General features: G+C 43.7%; 3 protein-coding genes and 4 non-coding genes across 9 annotated transcripts; 2 read left to right on the plus strand and 5 right to left on the minus strand.

Annotated features, from left to right (window-relative positions):
* Positions 1-50: 50 nt before the first annotated feature.
* Positions 51-3,932, minus strand: rpl7a (ribosomal protein L7a). Its single transcript, XM_086052820.1, has 8 exons — positions 3,809-3,932; positions 2,944-3,064; positions 1,836-1,985; positions 1,498-1,638; positions 855-934; positions 534-664; positions 362-431; positions 51-189 (listed from the first exon to the last, which is right to left on the minus strand). The coding sequence occupies exons 1-8, from the start codon at positions 3,809-3,811 to the stop codon at positions 85-87; spliced, it is 801 nt and encodes a 266-aa protein (XP_085908946.1). The 5' UTR covers positions 3,812-3,932; the 3' UTR covers positions 51-84.
* On the minus strand, positions 738-815 carry LOC147135850 (small nucleolar RNA SNORD36). Its single transcript, XR_015089948.1, has one exon. It is a non-coding gene; the product is annotated as a small nucleolar RNA SNORD36 (small nucleolar RNA).
* LOC147135851 (small nucleolar RNA SNORD36) lies at positions 1,009-1,083 on the minus strand. Its single transcript, XR_015089955.1, has one exon. It is a non-coding gene; the product is annotated as a small nucleolar RNA SNORD36 (small nucleolar RNA).
* On the minus strand, positions 1,725-1,800 carry LOC147135852 (small nucleolar RNA SNORD24). Its single transcript, XR_015089949.1, has one exon. It is a non-coding gene; the product is annotated as a small nucleolar RNA SNORD24 (small nucleolar RNA).
* On the minus strand, positions 2,829-2,902 carry LOC147135853 (small nucleolar RNA SNORD24). Its single transcript, XR_015089957.1, has one exon. It is a non-coding gene; the product is annotated as a small nucleolar RNA SNORD24 (small nucleolar RNA).
* Positions 3,920-17,945, plus strand: usp20 (ubiquitin specific peptidase 20). Of its 3 annotated transcripts, XM_086052815.1 has the most exons (25): positions 3,920-4,362; positions 4,609-4,699; positions 5,073-5,126; positions 5,405-5,467; positions 5,612-5,773; positions 5,841-5,937; positions 6,115-6,184; positions 6,441-6,554; positions 6,808-6,886; positions 7,847-8,318; positions 8,405-8,554; positions 9,282-9,394; positions 9,611-9,783; positions 10,437-10,531; positions 10,617-10,650; positions 10,740-10,785; positions 11,672-11,852; positions 11,937-12,063; positions 12,586-12,755; positions 12,873-12,954; positions 13,975-14,083; positions 14,170-14,272; positions 15,024-15,092; positions 15,168-15,336; positions 16,365-17,945. In XM_086052815.1, exons 2-24 carry the CDS (start codon positions 4,622-4,624, stop codon positions 15,323-15,325), a joined length of 2,799 nt encoding a protein of 932 aa, XP_085908941.1. In that variant the 5' UTR covers positions 3,920-4,362; positions 4,609-4,621; the 3' UTR covers positions 15,326-15,336; positions 16,365-17,945. The 3 variants fall into 3 exon arrangements, with proteins under 3 accessions (XP_085908941.1, XP_085908942.1, XP_085908943.1); XM_086052816.1 differs by lacking the exons at positions 3,920-4,362; positions 4,609-4,699 and having other exon boundaries at positions 5,074-5,126; positions 5,575-5,773; XM_086052817.1 differs by lacking the exons at positions 3,920-4,362; positions 4,609-4,699; positions 5,073-5,126; positions 5,405-5,467; positions 5,612-5,773 and having other exon boundaries at positions 5,860-5,942.
* Positions 17,946-18,657: 712 nt separating this feature from the next.
* On the plus strand, positions 18,658-21,404 carry ptges (prostaglandin E synthase). Its single transcript, XM_086052821.1, has 3 exons — positions 18,658-19,469; positions 20,228-20,310; positions 20,558-21,404. Exons 1-3 carry the CDS (start codon positions 19,107-19,109, stop codon positions 20,805-20,807), a joined length of 696 nt encoding a protein of 231 aa, XP_085908947.1. The 5' UTR covers positions 18,658-19,106; the 3' UTR covers positions 20,808-21,404.
* Positions 21,405-22,001: the final 597 nt, after the last annotated feature.

The raw sequence follows: 22,001 nt of genomic DNA on the forward strand, positions 1-22,001 counted from the left end.
ATTTCAACCAATCACTAAAAACTAAATGATTTCAAAAAAACAGTCCGATGTTTAAACATACATTTTTTTATTATTCCAAACAATTTAACCAAGCTTGGTTGCCAACTCCTTGGCCTTTGCCTTCTCCAGCTTGGCGATGCGAGCGGTGGACTTGGGGCCCATAATGTTGCCTCCCCAGTGACGACGGATCTGCAAAAGGGAAAGAAAAGGGCCATGTTTAGCATCATTCAATATTCCCACGTGATATGTGGGAATTTTTATTCCACAGAGGCCACTATATAAAAATGGCCATTTATGACACCATTAAATGTTGAGTGTGATTAATAGTTTGTCCGTTTTAACGTCACTGAGGAAGTCTCACCTCCTCGTATCTGTCGTTGTAGTTGGTCTTGATGGCTTCCACGAGCTTGGCGAGGGCACCTTTGTCCTCACTGAGAAGAAAGGCGCAATCAGTGCACAAGGACGCAGGAGGATTTCGGGAGACATTCCCAATTGGAAAGTGGGCGTTAATGCGATTTCATTTCTTTGCTTACGGGTTGGTCTGCGTGAATGCCACCGAGGTGCACGTCTTCCTGTGCACCAGCTTGCCCAGGCGAGCCTTGCCCTTCACAATGCAGTACGGGACGCCCATCTTGCGGCACAGGGCGGGCAGGAAGACCACCAACTAAGAGCGGAGCGGGAAACCGCCAGGTTAGCATTTCCCCCTCACATGACACCGTTCGTGCCGGGCTGTTTTTTTGGCTCAGGGTTAAAAAGCTCGTATGTTTTGATCCACACGGGAGGATTCAGGTGAAGAAATTCAGACATCATTGCCAAGGGAAAACGTCTGGCGAGGCAAACTTGCACTTGCTTACCTCGATGGGGTCCACGTCGTGGGCGATGACCACCAGCTGGGCCTTCTTGCTCTCCACGAGAGACGTGACAGTGTTGACACCTGAAGAAGCGCAACATGGTCACTTTGAAAAGCTAACGGTTGGGGGCGGAATTTCCCAAGAGAGGCTTTTGGCCGGTGCTCAGGGTTAAAAAGCTCATAAAACATCAAGACAAGTCTCAGGTGAAGAAATTCAATACTCATCACAGCATTTAGGCCACTTTGACGTCAGACACTTGAGGCCGGGTTCACACAACACGGGTCAATACAAAGCGGTGGATGCGATTAAACGGTCACCGGAAAGGCAATGCCTCCCACAATGCATTGCGGCAATACAGAAGAAAATACCGCCATCCATAAATTGTTCTACTTTCAAGGCTTTTCATAAGTTTCAATGTTCTTAGAGCATGTGGGAGGGTTATTAACTACAAAGAAATTAGACTGTCACTTCACAGCAGATGTTCGGGTCTAGAACATATCCGTGACAAATGACTGTTATTTGTTTAATTTGGACCAGATCACTTTTGCGTTCTACGACAAGACTCCATTTAAAGCTGTGTGTTAGTTCAATACCCGTGTACATGTGGACAAGGCCTCAATATGGAGTTGCTCTCTTCGCAGCTTACCTGCACGCAGGACAGGGGGCCTCTTTGTGGGGGTATCTCCTTTGCCGGCCGCCTTCTGCTCAGCGCGGGCCAGCAGCCTCTTCTTCTTCTCCTGCTTGGTCTCGGGCCTGTATTTGTGCGCCAGCTTGAACAGCTGCGTGGCTGCGGGCGGACAAGCACACAAAACGGACGAGCGTGACATAAACTCCTGTAACGGCCGAAACCCGATCGATGACGCGTCCCGAGGACGCATCAGCGATCTTGGTGGGAGAATGTCAGCACGGGTGTGTTAAGACAGCAAACATTGCATTCACATCATCTGCGAGGACGGCCAAGGAGAGCGGGGAGGGTGGTCCTACCCGTCTGTCTGTCCAGGGCCTGGGTGAACTGGTTGATGGCGGGTGGCACCTTCAGGCGCTTGTAGAGGATGGCGCGCTGCCTCTGCAGGCGGATGTAGCGAGGCCATTTCACAAAGCGCGTCAAGTCACGCTTGGGCTGAATATCCTGGCCTGCACGAGGACCACAAAAAGCGTTACAAGTCGGGCCGGGCCGCAAGGCCAAGAGGAAACACGTTCCTGGAAGGCAGTTATTCAATATCCTGGACATCCAGCCAAAGGTCCATGTACTACTACACTTCTTGTCACTAGTAAAACAACTCAGCGCACGAGTAGAACAACTGTTTTTATGGTAAAGTTTTGTTCCACTACCAGTGCTACTTTTGGCATTCAGTAGTGCCGCCAAAATACCCGCTGGTAATCTGGCCACACTAGTAACGAATGTGCACTAGTACGAAAACTACATGTGAGGAAATAACTGTGCATGAGTTGACAACTGTGTGCCACTAGTACTAGTGACAAAATTCTGAAAGTTACATGCTCCCTTCTTATGTACTCAAGTTGACTTCGCTGCTGTTTAGTTTTTAAATTAATGTTCAATCATCTTATTTGCCAATTTTTACGCCCAACATTTTGGTTGTCGTTTCATAAGCGCTCATTAAATTACATTGAGTTGAGTAGCTTAACCTCTAGCACTAGTAGCTTAACCTCTAGCACTAGTAGCATGCATGTTAACTAGTGCAGTTTAGCCACACTAGTAACAGTTAATTGTCCTTCGACAAAGCCAAAGTTGTCACAAAAGTAAAACCAAAAAACAACGTACAGGGATTTTACGCTGTATATTAAGGAAATTGAATTAATGCTCAAGCTGCCTTACGGCAAGCCATTTTGAGCATGTAGTCAAAAGTCTACTTGTGCACTGACCTGTCTCACCCAGTACGCAGACTAGTACATTGAACTTAAGCTGGATATTGAATAAATGCACTTACAGCTTTCAGTAAAAGTCTAGTACAAGTGCGCATCAGCGATCTTGGTGGGAAGGTTGTCTTCAGTGGTGGTAAGATAGCAAATATTCGCTTACATCATCTGCGCAGCATTTGGTGACTTGGAAAAGGGTCGTCGGCCAACTCACCAATGCCGAAGTTCTTTGGCCTCTTCTCGAACAGGGGGTTAACCACTTTCTTGACCTCCTGTTTCTTGGCCACCGCAGGGGCAGGTGCCACCTTCTTCCCCTTTGCCTTCTTTCCCTTGGGCTGACATGAAAATAATGGGCTCACAGTCAGGACCAAGCCAAATGGAACAGTTGTTTTGTATTTACACAAATCCCAGGTGTCAATCGGGTATCGGTTTAGTAAGACACAAACATCCTAGCATTTTATTAAAAAACTCCCGAACACGTGTGAGTTAAGCCTATAGAAAGCTGGCGTCTTCCAGGAAACGACTTTTTAACAATTCCACTTAGAACAGCCTTGTGGATTTTAACTAGATCGTGAGTAGCGTAATTAAAAACCTTTATATGACTGAAGCTGTGAAAGCCATTGATCCTGTTCATTTGACCAAGAACAGCCTACATATCTAACCAAACAGACGACTTGACAATTTCCAAGCTACTTAGTAGGCCTCGTCGCACTAATAAACTAGCCTCAAACGCCGCTACATCGCAAATCTAAGCAAGCAAACAAAACATCAACGTACCAGTGTTAACAGTAACCGTGGGGTGAGGGTTCCGCGTAAAAATTATTGCCTTTTCACCGCACGTTAGCCTTAGCATTGAAGCTAGCAGCAACAGGGGGTCTAGCACCGGTAATCACCGAGGGTGCTCTCAAGTCTTACATAAATACAAAGAAACTGCGGCGACAAATAGCGACGTGTAAGTGTGAAACGAGCGCCGCGTGATATTCCGTCAAATTTGACGGCAAAACCGTTGCGATGAGACCAGGATGCAGACAGATACAATATCGACAACATTTGCTCAGAAAAATTCACTGTGCACCCACCATGTCGGTTCAGGCAGAAAGGAAGAGCAAGGGCTGCTGGGAAACGGAAATACCGCGAGGCTTCGCTGCCGGGCAACGTGGCCTCGACTGGCTGATCTGGAATCAGTTGACACTGCTGCTCTGGATTCTTTCTCGGAGATAAAACGTTCTCCATATACCCAAAATCGGCGTTATCACATTGAAATAATAGACGTAATTTCAGCCCGAGGCATAACGTTACCGTTTATTATATTTAGATTAGATTTAAGTTGATTAATTGAATAATATTTTAAACGTATCCATATTCCTACAATAGCAACAATGTATTTTGTATCTTTTAAAATTTAAATCACGTGAACCAGTGACGTCACGTAGCTAGCTACTCCCTCAGCCTTGCGACGTGACGTGCAGTGGATGACAGCGGGGAAGGTGGGAGTGCGTTGTTTTGGGTAGGAAGGGGGAATTTCTCGTCTTGTCATTCGGCTCAACCCCCTCGCCACCTCGTCCTTATCCACGGTGGTTTGTTTACCGGCATTATGAAGCTGTTCTCCCCGTGACAGCTGTCCCACGTCACGGTAAATATGAACTTGGGAATTGACATGGCCGCGGCCGGTGTTTTCGCATCGGTACTTGGATCTTCTTCCTCGAGTGATCCTTCCCCTCAGGGAGGCATCTTCTTTTTTTCCCATTTTTCCTTCTTTACATTTACGAGGGCAAAGTTGTCGTTATTCCACAATTGAGGTCGCACAGGCCGTGTCTGGTTTCATGTCTCGTCATCGTTGAAAGCTAGCTAGCTTGTCATCTGACTTGTTGTTTTCCAGCTAAACTACAAGAATGGCCGAACAAGACCTTTGTCCTCACCTGGACTCCATCGGAGAGGTTACCAAAGACGACCTCCTACACAAATCCAAGGTGGGTCGTCGTCATTCCCCTGTCATCCATTTAGTTGATGGTGAGAATGCCCTCTTCATGGAAAATCAGAAATCAGAAAACAGAAGCAGAGGTGACACACTTTGTACTGAAGTTCTTAAACAGATGGAAGGAAGGAAGAAAATTAATGGAATAAAGCAACGTTTAAAAACTAAACACACGGAGCTCCCGAAAAACAAAAAAATGCTCACGTAAGGTCGATAGGCTCACTGTAAAATCTGCCTTAGAACAGTAGCAAAGTATTTGTACTTTGTTTCTTCCCACCACTGAACAGGAGTGGAGCTGCACCTGTCTATAAGCAATATGTCAATATCATTCATGTACTGTAATGAGTTAATTTTGTCTCTTCCTGCAGGGAACATGTCAATCATGTGGCGTTGCGGGTCCAAACCTGTGGGCCTGTCTTGAGGTACTTTTAATGTCCGTCCTGTTTTAAAAAGTGAGTGACAAAAGAGAAGCCTATACTCTACAAATGCCCCCCCCCACACACACAAAAAGCCAATACAAAAGACAAGTATTTTACATGACAAAAATCTCACAAATGCCCCCCCCCAAAAAATCATTGCATTTTTAGATGGGTCCTTCTAAAACAAGACAAAAAGGACACAAACGCGTGGCACCACAGTACCCTGGTTCATAGCATTCAAATCAGCTTTGTTTACAAAAAGTTTCTCTCTCTTACTTTAGAATGACTGCCCATATGTAGGCTGTGGAGAGTCCTACTCGGATCACAGCACTCTGCACGCACAGGTAAAGTAGTAGTCGCTGGGTTCTGTTTAACGGGCACAGGCGTACTTGTAAAAATGCCGGGTCTTTTGTCTCAGATTCGGCAATGTTGTGGGTTCTCTGTGTCAAAGAGGCTTCAGGGAAATGGCCACTTCTCCTTTCATCCAGGCTAAGAAGCACAACCTGACAGTGAACTTGACCACCTTCAGGATCTGGTGCTACATGTGCGAGCGGGAGGTGTTTCTGGAGCGGAGGCCTCCACTGACGCCTGTCCTGGTACCTGCCGTCCCCCACCCCCACCACCACCACCACTGCGTAGCCTCGGAGCAGGTGGGACTCCATTAACTGACCCATGATCTACAGAAATGACAAAGCACTTTTTGCTCGCTACTCCCAGGAAGCGCCACCGCTCGGTCATCCGCTAAAAGCAGTGCCGATCGCCATGGGGGAAGAAGAAGGCTCTGAGTCTGAGGATGATGAGCTTAAACCCAGAGGTATGGTAAGCTGTTTGAGCATCTATTCCATAACGTTCGTTTTCACCTTAAGGTCCATGTACTAATATGCTCTTTGTCCCTTCTAGTAAGACAATTTAGCGCACTCGTAGGATTTCAAATCTGCTCATATCCGCCATCATCACAAACAACATGAGCTGCTCACGTGTTGTGTTGTAGGTTTGACAGGAATGAAAAACATTGGCAACTCCTGCTACATGAATGCAGCTCTTCAAGCCTTGTCTAACTGGTGAGTTGTTTTAGGAAATCCGTTTATAATTCGTTCATTCCATTTTCAATTGGCAATTGGGGAATAAAAAAAAAAGACCAAAAAAGTGACTCATTGTTTTGTTCTTTGCTCAGTTTTGTTTGTTCAGTTGCAAAAGCCAATTGAAAATGGAATGAACGAATGATATGCTGATTTTTGGCCAGTCGCTGTGACGATTTAACTTGATTCATTTTAAACTTGTTTTTCTTTTCCTTGAATTCATTTTGTTTCCGAGCAGTCCTCCTCTCACTCAGTACTTCCTGGACTGCGCCGGGCTGGTTCGCACTGACAAGAAACTGGCTCTCTGCAAGAGCTACCAGAAACTCATGTCAGAGCTCTGGCATAAAAAGCGGTAATAAACAATAAAACCCACAGATTCTTCAATCGTGTATATATATATATATATATATATATCGTATACATATATGTGTGTATATATATATATATATATCGTATACATATATATCGGATATATATATCGGATATATAATATACTTGTACATCTCTATTGCTATTTACGGCAGGGCTCAGTCCGTAATCCCAACAAGTAACAGGGTAGGTTGACGTAATGCTGCACTACAAAATGGACTGTTGGTCTTTTGTAGGCCCAGCTATGTCGTCCCTACCAGTCTGTCCCACGGCATCAAGCTGCTGAACCCCATGTTTCGCGGTTACGCACAGCAGGTAACGTCACATCACTAAATGCAATTTTTTTTAAAAAGTCTCCTCCGGGATGTTAGTTGCGTGAAAGTCACATTTTCGTTTGCTCCACCGTGTGGAAGTCAACGGAAGGTGATAATACATGAAGACACTGTGTTCCAAATTATTATGCAAATGATGTTTTTCCCTGATTTTCATAGTCAACTGTACTAAAATAATTGGAATGTTTTTAAACAAACCTCCTAATCATAACAGTATTTTCTTTCAAAAATAAACATGTATTTTTTTTTTAAATGCACTGTTCCAAATGATTAAGCACAGCAGTGTTTCAAAACATTTGATACGTTTTTAGAAATCTTGATCATTTGATTCAGGTGTGTTGGAGGAGGGAAACATCTAGAACTTTTATTGGTTAGAACATAGTTAATGTTCATGTGAGCAATAATCTGTTTGATTTGGTTGTGTGGCTGTGTGTATGGTTTCTGAAGAATACGAAATACAAATAAAATAAACATGAGCAGCTGCATGTAAATGTCTCTACACAGTGCTAATTAGCTGTGGTCCTAATTATACATCTAGTTCAAATAGTACAGTTAACAATAACCTCAATGTATATAAATGACCTACAATGACTAATACCTAATATTGAGGCACTTCACTAATGAACTAGCCACCAGAGGGTGCTGGAACTGCACAAATGGAAAACACCTTGGGCTTTTAAACAGATTTGTTGCTATTAATACCGTGACATGACAACGATGATTGTGTGATCATTTTAATATCACGATATTGCTGATACTGTGACATCCCTACCACTACAGCGAGTCTGTGAACGCTTAGCAAGGTCTTACTGAATCCCAATTGTGCCACTTGAAAACTTTTAAGTCGTAATCAGGTGTAAATAAAATATTCATTATCACAGAAAAATGTAGTGATAGCATTTGAGAAGTGTTAATGTAGTAATGAATTGTCATTATCCGAAAGGACACTCAGGAGTTCCTGCGCTGTCTGATGGACCAGCTCCACGAGGAGCTGAAGGAGCCACTCTCTGAGTGCGGGGGCGGCGGCAGCGGCGAAAGCAGCGACGGCGACGAGCGGCTGGATGGCGACCGCTCGCCCGCCGAGGAGGACTTCCTGTCCTGCGACTCGGGCTCCAACAGCGACCGAGGCGAGGCGGGGGGCGGCGGCGGTGACGGGGAGACGCCCGCGCAGGACGAGTGCGACGCCGTCGGCACGGCGGGGGACGGCCCCGTCGGCGGGGGGATCTCGGAGAAGGAGAGGCTGAAGGAGAGGCGGGTCTCCGGCTCGCCGCTTCGCGGGCCCTCGCAGGACATGGACGAAGACGCCGACGTGGATACGACCGTTCCCCAGAGAGCTGAGGAAGACGAGGTTGCTGGGGAGGTTACCGAGGCCCACCAAGAGAACAATCAAGGACAAGAAGGAAACGGCATCTCACGTGAGAAGCTTGGGAAAATCACCTCAGTTGAGGATTATTCTTCATTATTTTTTTCAATAATCAAAATCAATTCTCTGTATCTGCAGAGCCAGACAACGAATTGGCGACGTCACGCCCGCATTCCACCCAGTGCAGCCCCGTGAGAAACCTCCAGGAGCTTCATTCCAAACTCTCCTCCACTCCGCCTCGCTCCAGCCCGATGCGATCTGCAGGCTCCTCCTATCCGTTCAAGAAAGGTGCGCACACCTTTGTTGTCCTATGCACAAGTGAAACTTCACGATAGGCTCACAATGGCCGATAATTAACTGGCAAAATAATAATTTATTTACAGATATTCTCCGCCGAGATTCATTCCCTAATCTTTATCTACTACTGACCGAAGTCTTTGACAAATCAAAATAGCGATAAAAATGTAGTAGCGAGTGGATTGTAGCTTCAGGTAATGTAGTAGAATTTCTTGTTCACAAAAATATTCAAGTAAAAAGTGCATCTTATCCAAGAAGTAGCTCATTAATACACACCCCAATACCCATTCAAACTTATATAAACACACTTTTCAACCCATTTTTAGCCATCTCTGGGAGCGGCCATTTTGTCACTTCTGTCGACTAAAAATGACATCACAGTTGCTCAGGGCTCAGGTAACGACCAATCACAGCTCACCTGTTTTCTAAAGCTGAGCCATGATTGGCCGTTATTTGAGCGCTGAACAACTTTGACAGTCGACAGAAGTGACAAAATGGCCGCCCCCAGAGATGGCTAAAAACGGGTTGATTTTGCTGCTTAACTCTTATTTCACATTAATCAGAATGCCTTGTTTCAACTAGTGGGCCTGCATAGAATATATTCTTGAAAAAATTATGTTTGGGTGGGCTTCCGCTCTAAACAAATTACAAGACATTTTCTCGAGTGTTCCTCAAACCCTGTTCTTACTCTAGCATGACTCGCGCTTTTTTTTTCCAGCTCAGCTGCTGCTGACCTCCAGAAAGAAGAAGCAGTCGCACTACCGCAGCGTCATCTCCGACATTTTTGACGGCTCCATCCTCAGCCTGGTCCAGTGTCTGACCTGCGACAGGGTGCGTTCATTGACCGACTTTGTCCATGTGACTCCAGAGGCCATCTGTGAGTTTGAGAAAGGACCGAATGAGACAGGAGATTTGAACCGCTCATTCCATTGATCATTATGCGGATGGCAGAATGGTCACTCACCACTCTTCAGTATAATCCCTCCATCTCTCTTTACTCGTCCCAAATCTCTATTGATCCTGCACAATTGTGTGGCTGTTTGGCAGGTGTCCACGACTGTGGAGACCTTCCAAGACTTGTCCTTGCCTATCCCTGGGAAAGAAGACCTGGCTAAGCTCCATTCCTCCATCCACCAGAACCTGCCCGTCAAGACCAACGTGTGTCCCGACACATACGGCTCTCAGGGCTGGATCTCCTTCATCATGGATTCCATACGCCGGTTGGTCAGATACAGACATGATCATATTTTACGTGAACCTCTGTTTGTTCAATCCATACCAAACCCGCATTTGGTGAAAATGTTCAAAATAGAGAAACCATATGTATACATTATCAGTTTACATTTTCAACAAGCTTGACGAAGACTAGGTCGCACAGTTGTCAAGAAAAGACTTGACTGCTTGCTTCAAGCTATTTCTTTGTCACTCTCAATGGAGGGTTTGTATAACAATGATGCATAAAACAAAAGAGTATTAAACACTGAGTATTTAAATGCCAAAATATTTTCCCAAGCCATATTATTTCGTCAAACAAAAGCTAACATGTGATGCAAAACGCCAAAGTCATGCTGATGGAAATTAGCGTAGCTGTTATGGAATTTGCAAACCTTGAAGCAACGTCTAGTGTAACACACAAGAAGTAGCAACACATACAAAGAAAGCATACACCAATACTGATTGACAGGCATTCTCTCTGCTCTGTGGTAGCAAACTGCAGCTAGGTCGGCGACCTTCTCTGCCTCTTCTTCTTGCTGTTAATTTTTCTGCATGTCTTCCAGTAGAGCTCAGAACAACAACGTAGCCGCGGGTTCACTGTACGTTTGTCAACGATGACCGGATGATGTTGCTCAACGTGGCGTTTGCTTGGGACTAGGTTCGTGGTCTCGTGTATACCCAGCTGGTTCTGGGGGCCCATGGTGACCTTGGAGGACTGCCTCGCTGCCTTCTTTGCCGCTGATGAACTCAAAGGTTCGCTCCCAGTTGTAACACCCTCTGCTTTGTCCAGGAAAAAGGTTCACCTGAAACACCGTCTGCTGTCCTTTTCATTTTGCAGGAGACAACATGTACAGCTGTGAGAGATGTAAGAAGTGAGTTCGTCCAGTCAGTGCAAACGCATGCATCGGTGCATCCCCCCCCCCCCATCTTAATATGTCATGTTTATTTTGTCATTTTATAGGTTAAGAAATGGTATCAAATATTGCAAAGTGCTCCGACTTCCAGAGGTACTGTTATGTTTATTGAGGTTATTTTTAGGCCAACTGTGTGATTTAAAACATCCATCTGCACATGTTTGTAAACCATAATCAACTATGACCATGTTTAAATTACTTAGAGGAAATCAAGCCAAACATATTTTTTTCAAGAATATGTTCCCAGCAGGCCCACTAGTTAAAACGCGGCATTCTGATTAATATTGCGTTTGTGGAATATGAGTTAAGCAGCAAAATCCAGCCCTTTTTAGCCATCTCATTGGGCGGCCATTTTGTCGCTTCTGTCGACTGAAAATGACATCACAGATGCTCAGGGCTAAGGTGACGACCAATCACGGCTCAGCTTCAGGAAACAGGTTCAGCCGTGAATGGTCGTTACCTGAGCCCTGAGCAGCTGTGATGTCATTTTCAGTCGACAGAAGTGACAAAATGGCCGCCCCCAGAGATGGGTGGATTAAACAGGTGAATTAAGTCTTATTCCATAAACGCAATATTTATCCGAATGCCTTGTTTCAACTAGTGGGCTTGCGTAGAACATATTCTAGACAAACATGTTTGGGTTGATTTCCACTTTAATGACATTTTAATTGATTTAATTGTTTTTTTTACTTAATACTTGAGACTTTGAGTGTGTGTGGCTTTAAAAGGTGGGTGGGTCCGAGCCTGCTGAGTGGTATGTGAGTCAGCAAATGAGAGAGTACAGTTGGCTGTTGCAAGCTCAGGTTAACGGCTGGCTAACTGCTTATTACGTGTTTATGTTGTTGCCGTTTATACAATAAAGTGAAAGTTTTTGCTTCATTCAATTTTTCAGCGACTTCTTTGTTATTCGCTTGATCGTTTCAGCCAGATCACTGTGTTTTGTTTTCTGAGGTGGCAATTTGAACGTGTCATTTTGCAGATTCTGTGCATTCACCTGAAGCGCTTCCGACACGAGGTCATGTACTCGTTCAAGATCAGCAACCACGTCTCCTTCCCGCTGGAGGGCCTGGACATGCGTCCCTTCCTGGCCAAAGACAGCCCGTCCCAAGTCACCACGTACGATCTGCTCTCCGTCATCTGCCACCATGGCACCGCTGGAAGTAGGACAACAGCAAAGTGTAGAAGAAGCTGGCACGTGCTTATGGAATCCAAAATAAATCCCATTTGCCCTTGTTTCTTCGCAGGTGGACACTACATCGCGTACTGTCAAAACGTCATCAACGGTCAGTGGTATGAATTCGATGACCAGTACGTCACGGAGGTCCACGAGACGGTGGTGCAGAACGCAGAAGCTTACGTGCTCTTCTACAGGTAAGCTCCCTACACATAATTTCCCCCTGCTATAATGTAGTCACAGTTCGCAGGCATCTAATTCATTTTACCCCTCCTAAACGCCTCAAACGCATTTAAACTCAATAATTCACAGTTTAACTTATCAAAGAAAACTTCTTAAATGATTCCTTAGCGCCTGTTGTCTAGGCAGCTGATCAGCAGCAAAAACAAATCTGCATCTAATTCATTTTACCCCTCCTAAACGCCTCAAACGCATTTAAACTCAATAATTCACAGTTTAACTTATCAAAGAAAACTTCTTAAATGATTCCTTAGCGCCTCTTGTCACTTCCTCGCTGTCAAGAAATGGGTGACTATCGTATAACGTACCGGTGACGAAAAGAAGCTCAAACTCTTCTCCAAACAAGAGGTCGAGTGTGCTTGCTTCAAGTTGTTTTGTTACACTCATCTGGAGTTTACTGTAAAACTAACACATAGAACAAAAGGGAATCAACCAATTTGTGATTATTAACATAAAGCATTGGTTTTGCTGCGGCGCAGGAAAAGCAGCGAGGAATCTGTGAGGGAGCGGCAGAAGGTGGTGGCGCTGGCTAGCGCCAAAGAGCCCAGCCTGCTGCAGTTTTACATCTCGCGAGAGTGGCTGAACAAGTTCAACACCTTTGCGGAACCGGGCCCCATCGCCAATCACACCTTCCTTTGTCGCCACGGAGGTGCGTGGCGTCCTCTCGCTTTGCTGAGGCAACATCGCTCGTTCTCTTCCTAAGAATGAAGTCCCGCCCCACGAAAATATTGAAAGACACATTCCTCGCTCTGACTTTTTTTTCCAGGCATCCCTCCTAATAAATACCAGTACATCGACGACCTGGTCGTCATCGTGCCGCAGAATGTGTGGGAGTACCTTTACAACAGGTAAGCGATTGCAACACGAACGGAGGATTGGCTGGTGAAGTGAGGCTGGATTGCCATTTAGTAACGTAAACAGTTTGCTGGTATAAACGCTGTCACTACAAGTATCTACCGGTAGTCATAGTATTCAGATTGAAAGACGTCATTTTTATGAGACAAATTTGAACAAGGCAAGTTTATCGAAGAAAAGGTACCGTAGTCGTTTTATTGTCAGCCTTTATGAATTTTCACTGAAAAAGTAGTCATTTTATTTAGAAAAGGTCCTAATGTTGATGGAAAGAAGGTCAATAGAAAAAATGATTGTACATAGTGTTTTATGTTAATTTATTGATCAACACTTGTGTATTATGGCCTTTTTATTGTTTGTTATTTATTGTTTATTGTTTGTAAAGTGCTCTAGCTGTTATGAAATACGCTATACAAATAAAATTGTATTGTATTGTATAAAGTAAAAATCGGATCTATAAAAACAAAGACAGTTAAAACGATCAATTAATAACATTGAAGGAAAAGTCTTTTTAACGAGATAAACCGTGGTAATACACAATTTCACAGGAAAAAAGTGGTCATTTTTATTAAAAAATTATAACGTTTTATTTGAAAAATGCTAATGAAAATATGGTTTCACCCCAAAAAGTTAATTTCATTGTCGAAATGTTTCTAGAGAAATTCATGAAAATTTTATTAAGAAAAAAAACCCCAAGAATTTATTTGTGTAAATATTTTCTGAATTGCTTTATTGAGAAAAATACCAGACATATTCTGAGGAAAACATCATTTCATTAAATAGAAATGTCAGTTTTCTCAAGAGAAAGAAGAAGAAAGTGATTATTTTATCACAAAAATATTTCAGTTTTTCCAAAAACTGTTGAATAGTTTTCATTGGAAACAAAATAAGATTTGTCTGAGAAAATTGTCACAATTTCCACACCAAAAGAGTGGTTGTATCATGAAGAGAAAAAAAAAAGGCAAAATGTTCTCCCGCAAGTTCTGATGTTGTTTTTCCATGTGACGCGTGTGCAGTTTCGGAGGCGGTCCTGCAGTCAACCACCTGTACGTGTGCGCCATCTGCCAGGTGGAGATTGAGGCGCTGGCCAAACGCAGGAAAATGGAAATCGACACTTTCATTAAGGTCAACATCCACTTTAACGGGCTTTGCCCTTCGTGTGAAATGAGGCCCAAATTCCTAATTTGTGGCGCTCTGGTGCTTGTGCGCAGCTCAACAAAGAGTTTCAGGCCGAGGAGGCGCCCAGTGTCATCTTGTGCATCAGCATGCAATGGTTCCGCGAATGGGAGAGTTTTGTTAAAGGCAAAGACAACGGTAACAAGATCTTCAAAGATATTCCTTCCTCACTGTGTACCGCATTGAATTTATTTGCGTCCGCCATGCTGCGATGAATCCAATCATCAGGCAAGTCAAAATAAAGTTAAAAAAAAAAAGTGAAACGAAAATGAAGTCATCATTTTGGATGGGTGAGGTGTCGGGCTGATACTGGCCTTATTTCAAAGTATCAGATACTCGCGAAACCGATACTTGTCTGTCACTGTGTAAATCGAAATTTATCGAACGTCCTTATAGTCATAATAATACAAGAGAACAGTGACAATTTCAAGGAATTAATTGTATATACATTTTCATTTCATGAAATTAAAGATGGCATTTTATTTACGCAAAAGTCAACTTTTCATGGTATTAAAGTCATGTCCATCGACAAAAGAACATGCTCATTTTCTTGAGAAAAAGATGCTAATGACACAAAAAAGAAATTCTTTATTTTAGCGTGAAAAAAAAAAAGAATAATTTTGTGGGATTAATGTCGCAATTTAGCGACAGAGAACTCCTGATTATATTTAACTAAAGTTGGAATTTTAATGAGGTTAAAAATGCAATTGCAAGAGAACAGTTGCAATTGAGAGATAAGAGTTATTTGAATTAAAGTTCACCCCCCCAAAAAAGTTTTTTTTTTTTTTTTTTTTTTAAATGTCTTCAATTAAAAGCCAGTAGTTGCCTCCCCCATCTGCAGTTGAGTAAAAAGTTCCCCCCAGGACCACTAATCCTGTCTTGTGCGCAGAACCGCCCGGGGCCATCGACAACAGCAAGATCGGCGTCCTGAAGGGAGGACACGTTCAGCTCAAGCAAGGTCAGCCTCAAGCCGCCGCACCGGAAAGCAACAGACGGCTTAACTTCAGATCGCCTGTGTCTCCCCCCTCCCCAGGTGCAGACTACGGTCAGATTTCCGAGGAGACGTGGCAATACTTGCTGGGAATTTACGGCGGGGGTCCCGAGATCGCCGTCAGGCAGACGGTGGTCCCGGCCGACCCCGACGGCCTCCACGGGGAGAGGAAGATCGAAGCCGAGACCAGAGCGCTCTGACGTCGCCGAAGGTTGGAATCCACACATTCGAACGTATCCAAAGACACTTTAGAAAGTTTTGCCCAGCGCCCGTTCTTAAGGGCAAGGCAGGAAATAGGAGATGATGAGATAACATCATTTTGTAGAAAGGAAAAGAAGACTCTTGCTAGCGCGGTCCTCCAAAAAAGATGCCAAGCATGCTTGTTTTGAGATGTTTATTTTCAAGTTGACTGCAAAACTGAGACAAAAAAAAAAAACCCGAAGGAAAATTAAATATTTCACATTTCAACACCAAAATGGTCAACCAAGAAAAATACTTAGAAAAGTCTCCTGATGTAATGCTAACATATAATGGGAAATGGCACATCGTTTTTAAGATTAAGATTGTTGGTTTTTACGATTGATTTTCAAGATTGTGCAAAAACTGCCATTCCATATGAATAAAATATTTTATGAGGAAAAAACATGGACATTTTTTTGCAAATGTTTTCAGGTTTTAATGGGAAAAAAAAATGAATTCAATGTGAAAAATTTATTTAGGAAGAGAAGTTTGCTGATTTTATTTTTAAAATGTCACAATTTTCATAAGACAATAAGTAATTTCATCGAGAGAAATGTGGTAATTTCCGTCAGAACAAATATCACTTTCATGGGGAATAAATGGCAATTTTACAAAGGAAAAAAAGGATCTTGAAGCCTCTTTGAAAAATGTTTCATCTTCCTATTTATCTGCCAAACTTCAGCATGTTGTGAAGTGAGTCGAGTTAAGTCGGCACCACTGTAATATTACATTAAGAATAAAACTGTAATTTTATTAAGCATGCTAACATTTTACTCGCATTGCCGTTATCGCTAGCTGAAAAGTTAGACGCACGTACGAATTGTATCTGCAGCATGCTTTATAGTGGCCGTCAGCACCCCCTTGTGGCCAGCATATGCAACCGCTTATGGGACTCTTGACGTCCTTGCATGCTGACGTCAGCATGCAAATTCCGCTCCACCCTTGACTCAGCTGCCCTGTAATCGTCCGTAACGCCGGCTGCTTTTCTTCTCCCGACAGCGCCTTCCCGCCCCCTCCCACACAGCCGAGGAATTTTGCACCTGGGCGAAGATGAAGACAGGTCGCGGCTGTGAGTAGATTGTAAACGTGCAGGACGCAATCTTTTTTTTTTTTTTTTTTTATGTTATTTTATTGTTTGAAACCTCACGATGTCATAGCTGTAAACCACAGGCAACGTCGCCCAGATATGTGAATGATGTACTTTTCATTTTTTTCTGTTGTTGTCGGGCTGCTTTCTTCTGACTCGCGTAGCAACCTGCCACCACAACACCATCAGTCAAACGCACGTCTGAGCTCTCAGGAATGTCTCGCAAGTGCACAACAAAAGCCTCCAGCATGCACGTGTGGAGAGCAAAATAACATTTTGGGAAAACAAAAAAAAAAAAAAAAAGCATCTCACCGTAATTGACATGGCAAATTAGTAAGTTGGGGGAAAAAATCAAAAGTACTGATTCAACTCGATAAGAAAAAGTGTAAAAATGTACAAACCCTGAAATGTACTTAAGTAGAAAAATAAACATTTTCTTTTATATTCAGTATTTGAAGTTGGCACAACACATCATGACAAAAAACATCACAAAACAGTTTCTCTCTTTATTAACTTGCAAGCTTGGTCTGAAATGAAGAAAATCTTTGTTGCAAACTAAATTCTGACACGATAATCAAGAGTGAACTGACAACAGGCGCAAAACATGAAATAACACAAAAAAAAAATGCTCAATTTGGTAAAAAGTCATAATAAATGATCAAATACACCTCACTTGTATGTACTTTTTCAACATTAGAGAAATTTGAACACCAGAAGTTGCTGTCTTTGTTTGGCTAGCTTAATGCTAACATATAATACAAACCACCATTGACTGGCTCACGTTAATTAGCATTGATGTAACAGTCATTCGAAACCTTTGGCAAACTGCTGCTTTAACACATATGGAGCAGCAACACATACACACAGAGCAAAAACATTGTTCTTCGAAAAAAAATTCAACCAAACCGTACCATTTTGTCTAAAGTTAGCTAGCTTAATGATAACCTGTAATGTCAAACACCATACACAAGCTATTGTACATTAGCATAGACGCTACAGTGATTTTAAGCACCTCAACTGCTACTTTACCACTCGCAGCAGCAACGCATACAAACCGAGCATACACTACTCACAGGCACATGTGGGGCCCTTCTCTGCCTCTTCTTCTGGCTCTGAATTACTCTGCAGATCTCAGTGGTGCCTGGCAATCATTTAAAAATCGGCGATATTGCGGGGAGACACTGAAAGGCATCATGAAGAAGTGAATTGTGTTGTCGTGTTTGTGTCATGAATTGAGAAAAGTGCTTTTCCGGTGCGGTCCAGTCATTTTGAAATCTGCTTGTGTGTTGGTGTTTTTTGCTCGTGTTTCAGCACGTAGCATGGCGTGAAATAGTTTTTCCCCTAAATCATATGATGACAGTGTTTGCGGTACTAGCGATGCTTTGAAAACATCAACAGTGGTTGGCCTCATTTCAACAGGATGTCTTAATGTGTGTACACATGATGTACTAATGACTTGCTTAAATTATTAAATATGGTCTTTAATGATGTCATCCTCTCTTTGCTGTCATTATTTGCGGTTAACTTTGATGCCCAGCTGGAGTCAACAGAAAGATTTGTTGCTATATTGTGTAATGACTGCTCTTGTTCTGTCGTTTTTTTCCCCCATTTGAAACTAATTAGCGCCGGACTTCAAATAGACACCTCTATTTCCCCCTCAGGAACAACAAAAATATAGGCTGTTATTGGGCTGTTGTTGTTGTGCTTAGCTACATTCTAACTGCCTGTTAAAGTGCGTATCTCCAAATGTTTGTTGTTCTTTAAAGCTGGAAATAATGTAAATGCCTCACCCTAAGAGATGCCTGTATTTTTGTGAAAAAAATGACCACGTATAGAAAGGCCTTTTTTTTTTTGCAAAAAAAAACCAAAAAAACACCATGTATAGTCAGGCGTTTTCTGGGGGAAAAAAAAGACCATGTCTAATAAGGTGGTTTTTTTCATGGTATACATGGTCGTTTTTTTTTCTTTCCCAAAAAACGCCTTACAATACTTGTTTTTTTTAATTTATTTGTTTTTTTACCCTTTTTCTGAATCTGAGATTGGTCATTGTGAGCAACTCAGATGTCATTTTCAGATGTCATTTGTGACGACCACAGCCAATTTAGACTCTTTGAAAAATTTGACGCACATTTTTGTAAACAGCAGACCGTTTGGCCTCCATTGAAGCGAATGAAATGTTTTTGTAAACCTCAAGGAAAATATAGCCTTCAAAGAAACAAACTTTTTTTAGGACATTAAAGTAGAGTTTTAAATGTGTTTTTGGAACGATCAAAGACAATTTAGAGTCGTCAGAAAATTGTGAGTCATTGTACATTTTTTTGGTGTTTTTTTTCAATGAACACATTTCTTACAGCTTTAGGCCAAGAGAGGCAACTCGTTTTTTTTTTTTTTCCCTTTCAACATGTAGCTGGTCGTGACTGTTCTTGGCATTTTTCTAGCTAGCTTTTAAATAGAAAAGCAGAAACACTGAGGCCAGCTTTTACGGCCGTGAGTATGATCATGCGTGTTTTACAACACATTATTTTGAAAGGGAAAAAAAACCCCATCCCCTGAGTGGTGCGCCTCGTCGCCGTCAATGGCTGTGTCCCGAGGGCAGCGGTGATGCATGTTTAGACATCTCACGTGTGGGGAAAAGACGGCGGAATCCTCAATGAATGCCTTTGCTCTCCAGCTCAGACGGCCTTCATCATCATTTCAGTCAGTGGGTGGGGGCTAACACAGACTACAAATATCAGCCCCCCCCCTCCCTCTTTTGCCAGACTCTTACTTGGGCAAGCCGTGTCTCCTGTGCTCCCGTTCTGTTTTTTGTTTTTTTTCTTCCGCTTCTCCGGGACTCGCGGAGTGGCGCCACTTGCCGCAGGATCACAACTGGAACTTTGCTCGTCGTCGTCGTCGTCGTCGTCATGTTGAGAAACAACAACGTCATCTTCTCCTGTTTTGTTTTCTACGCCGTGCTGCTGCTGCTCAAGATGTACGTTTTGGCCTTCATCACGGGACAAGTCAGGCTGCGCAAGAAGGTGAGTGAGTGAATGTGTGAGTGAGTGAGTGTTTTCAGAATGAATGGTGAGTGAGTGAGGCAGGTGATGAATGTCTGTCTGGGTGAATGTTTTGAGAATGAATGATGGAAGAGTGAGTGAGTGAGTGAGTAAATGTTTTGAGAATGAATCGTGGCAGTTCGAGTGAGTGAGTGAGTAGATGTTTTGAGAAGTAATAGCGGATGAGTGAGTGAGTGAGGTGATGAATGTGTCAGAAGAGTGAGTGAGTGAGTGGGTGAATGGTTTTTAGAAGCAACAGTGGAAACGTGAATGAGTGAGTGAGTGTTTTCAGAATGAATGATGAGTGAGTGAGTGAGTGAGGCAGGTGATGAATGTCTGTCAGGTGAGTGAGTGAATGGGTGAATGTTTTGAGAATGAATGATGGAAGAGTGAGTGAGTAAATGTTTTGAGAATGAATCGTGGCAGTACGAGTGAGTGAGTGAGTGAGTGAGTGAGTGAGTGAGTGAGTAGATGTTTTGAGAAGTAATAGCGGATGAGTGAGTGAGTGAGGTGATGAATGTCAGTCAGAAGAGTGAGTGAGTGAGTGGGTGAATGGTTTTTAGAAGCAACAGCGGAAACGTGACTGAGGCCGAGGAAGTCAATGTTTGCGGAAGAGACGGATGCAAAGATACGGAGTGAGTGAAGCCACGGAAGGAAAACGGATGAATGGAAGGGCGAGTGAGGGAATGATTTCAAGACTGGAAGTTTCACGACAGGTGTTGTTCTGTTGTGTATCGAAGGCTTTTGCCAACCCCGAAGATGCAATGAGACACGGAGGACTGCAATATCACAGGCTGGATCCCGACGTGGAAAGATGCCGAAGGTAGGGCCGTCCGTCCGAGCGCAGGTTTGGCCGCTCTCGTCACACTTTCGCTTCGATAGCGGCCTGACGCGACGACTCGCTCGCAGCACTATTACGTCACCGCGACACCAGACATTGTCGCAGCAGCGCGACCACACTCCCGTACGGCGACACAACAGATCCAAAGCTCGCAATCAGCCGGCGTCGCTCAGCCGGCAAACGAAACACGCGACCCCACGCAATGCCTTCTCTTGTTCGCCTGCCGTAGGGCTCACCGCAATGACATGGAGAACATCTTCCCCTTCCTCTTCCTGGGCGCCGTCTACTCCATGACGGGCCCGTCCCCGCCCGTGGCCCGCCTCCACTTCCTGGTCTTCACGGCGGCCCGCGTGCTGCACAGCGTGGCTTACCTGGCCGCCCTGCCGGCGCCCACCCGCTCGCTGGCCTACTTGGCGGCGCAGGTGCCCTGCCTGTCCATGGCGCTGCAGATCTTGGCGGCGGTCGCCGCCTACGCGTAAGGCCGCCCGACGTGGGACCTTTCGTCGGACGTTTTATCGAAGGGGGCGGGCGAGGGTCTCCCAAACCGATGCCCGACCTGCTGGTTTTTGGCATTCAGCAAAACGTACCTCAAACAGACATTTTCTTTTATATTTATATGAGTATAGTGTGTGTCTAATTTCACAAACTCTCAACATATGCTTGTTTTCATATACATCAAAGCCATTTTAAGTGTATCTGGCTTCATTTGTTTTTTTCTTTTTAAACCTCCAAACGATCCTTTAAGAGTCCTCGGTGGAACTCTCATTCGTGTTTATTTCATAAGCATGAGGTGGCGGCTTTCGAGCTGCAGAAAAGTTTGGGCAACCCGTATTTTCACCCTGATGTTTACACACAAACTGCCCGCTGGAATTGTGTCGTGACAGCATCGAGAATCCAGTCAGGCTGGCTCTTTCCGCTGATATTTTATCTCTACTTGAAAACTCGAAGGAAGCCCCTTACGCGGACTGAATATTTCATCTATCTGAATATTTATTTGTTATTGAACAAAAGTGTCGTGGGTATGTTTTGTGTGTGCGTGTGCAAGTTGAAAATAAAAGCCGAGAAACTGTGTGTCACTTCTGAGCCGCCTGACTTGGTGTTTTTGTGGGAAGGCTAAAGGCACCCTGGGAATGATTTTCATCTTGTCAAAAATACCCACTGACCGTTCTCACCGTTCAAACTAGGGTTAGGGTTTACAAGTAGGGTTTGAAACTAGGGTTTCAAACTAGGGTTAAGGTTTACAAGTAGGGTTTGAAACTAGGGTTAGGGTTTCCAAGTAGGGTTTCAAACTAGGGTTAAGGTTTACAAGTAGGGTTTGCAACTAGGGTTAGGGTTTCCAAGTAGGGTTTCAAACTAGGGTTAGGGTTTACAAATAGGGTTTCAAATTAGGGTTAGGGTTTCCAAGTAGGGTTTGAAACTAGGGTTAGGGTTTACAAGTAGGGTTTCAAACTAGGGTTAGGGTTTTAAAGTAGGGTTTCAAACTAGAGATAGGGTTTCAAATTAGGGTTAGGGTTTCCAAGTAGGGTTTCAAACTAGGGTTAGGGTTTCCAAGTAGGGTTTCAAACTATGGTTAGGGTTTACTAGAAGGGTTTCAAACTAGGGTTAGGGTTTACAAGTAGGGTTTCAAACTAGGGTTAGGGTTTCCAATTATGGTTTCAAATTAGGGTTAGGGT

Source organism: Filicampus tigris, chromosome 15 (genome assembly GCF_054856515.1).
Source record: "Filicampus tigris isolate MCC_2025a chromosome 15, RoL_Ftig_1.0, whole genome shotgun sequence".
NCBI lineage: Eukaryota > Metazoa > Chordata > Actinopteri > Syngnathiformes > Syngnathidae > Filicampus > Filicampus tigris.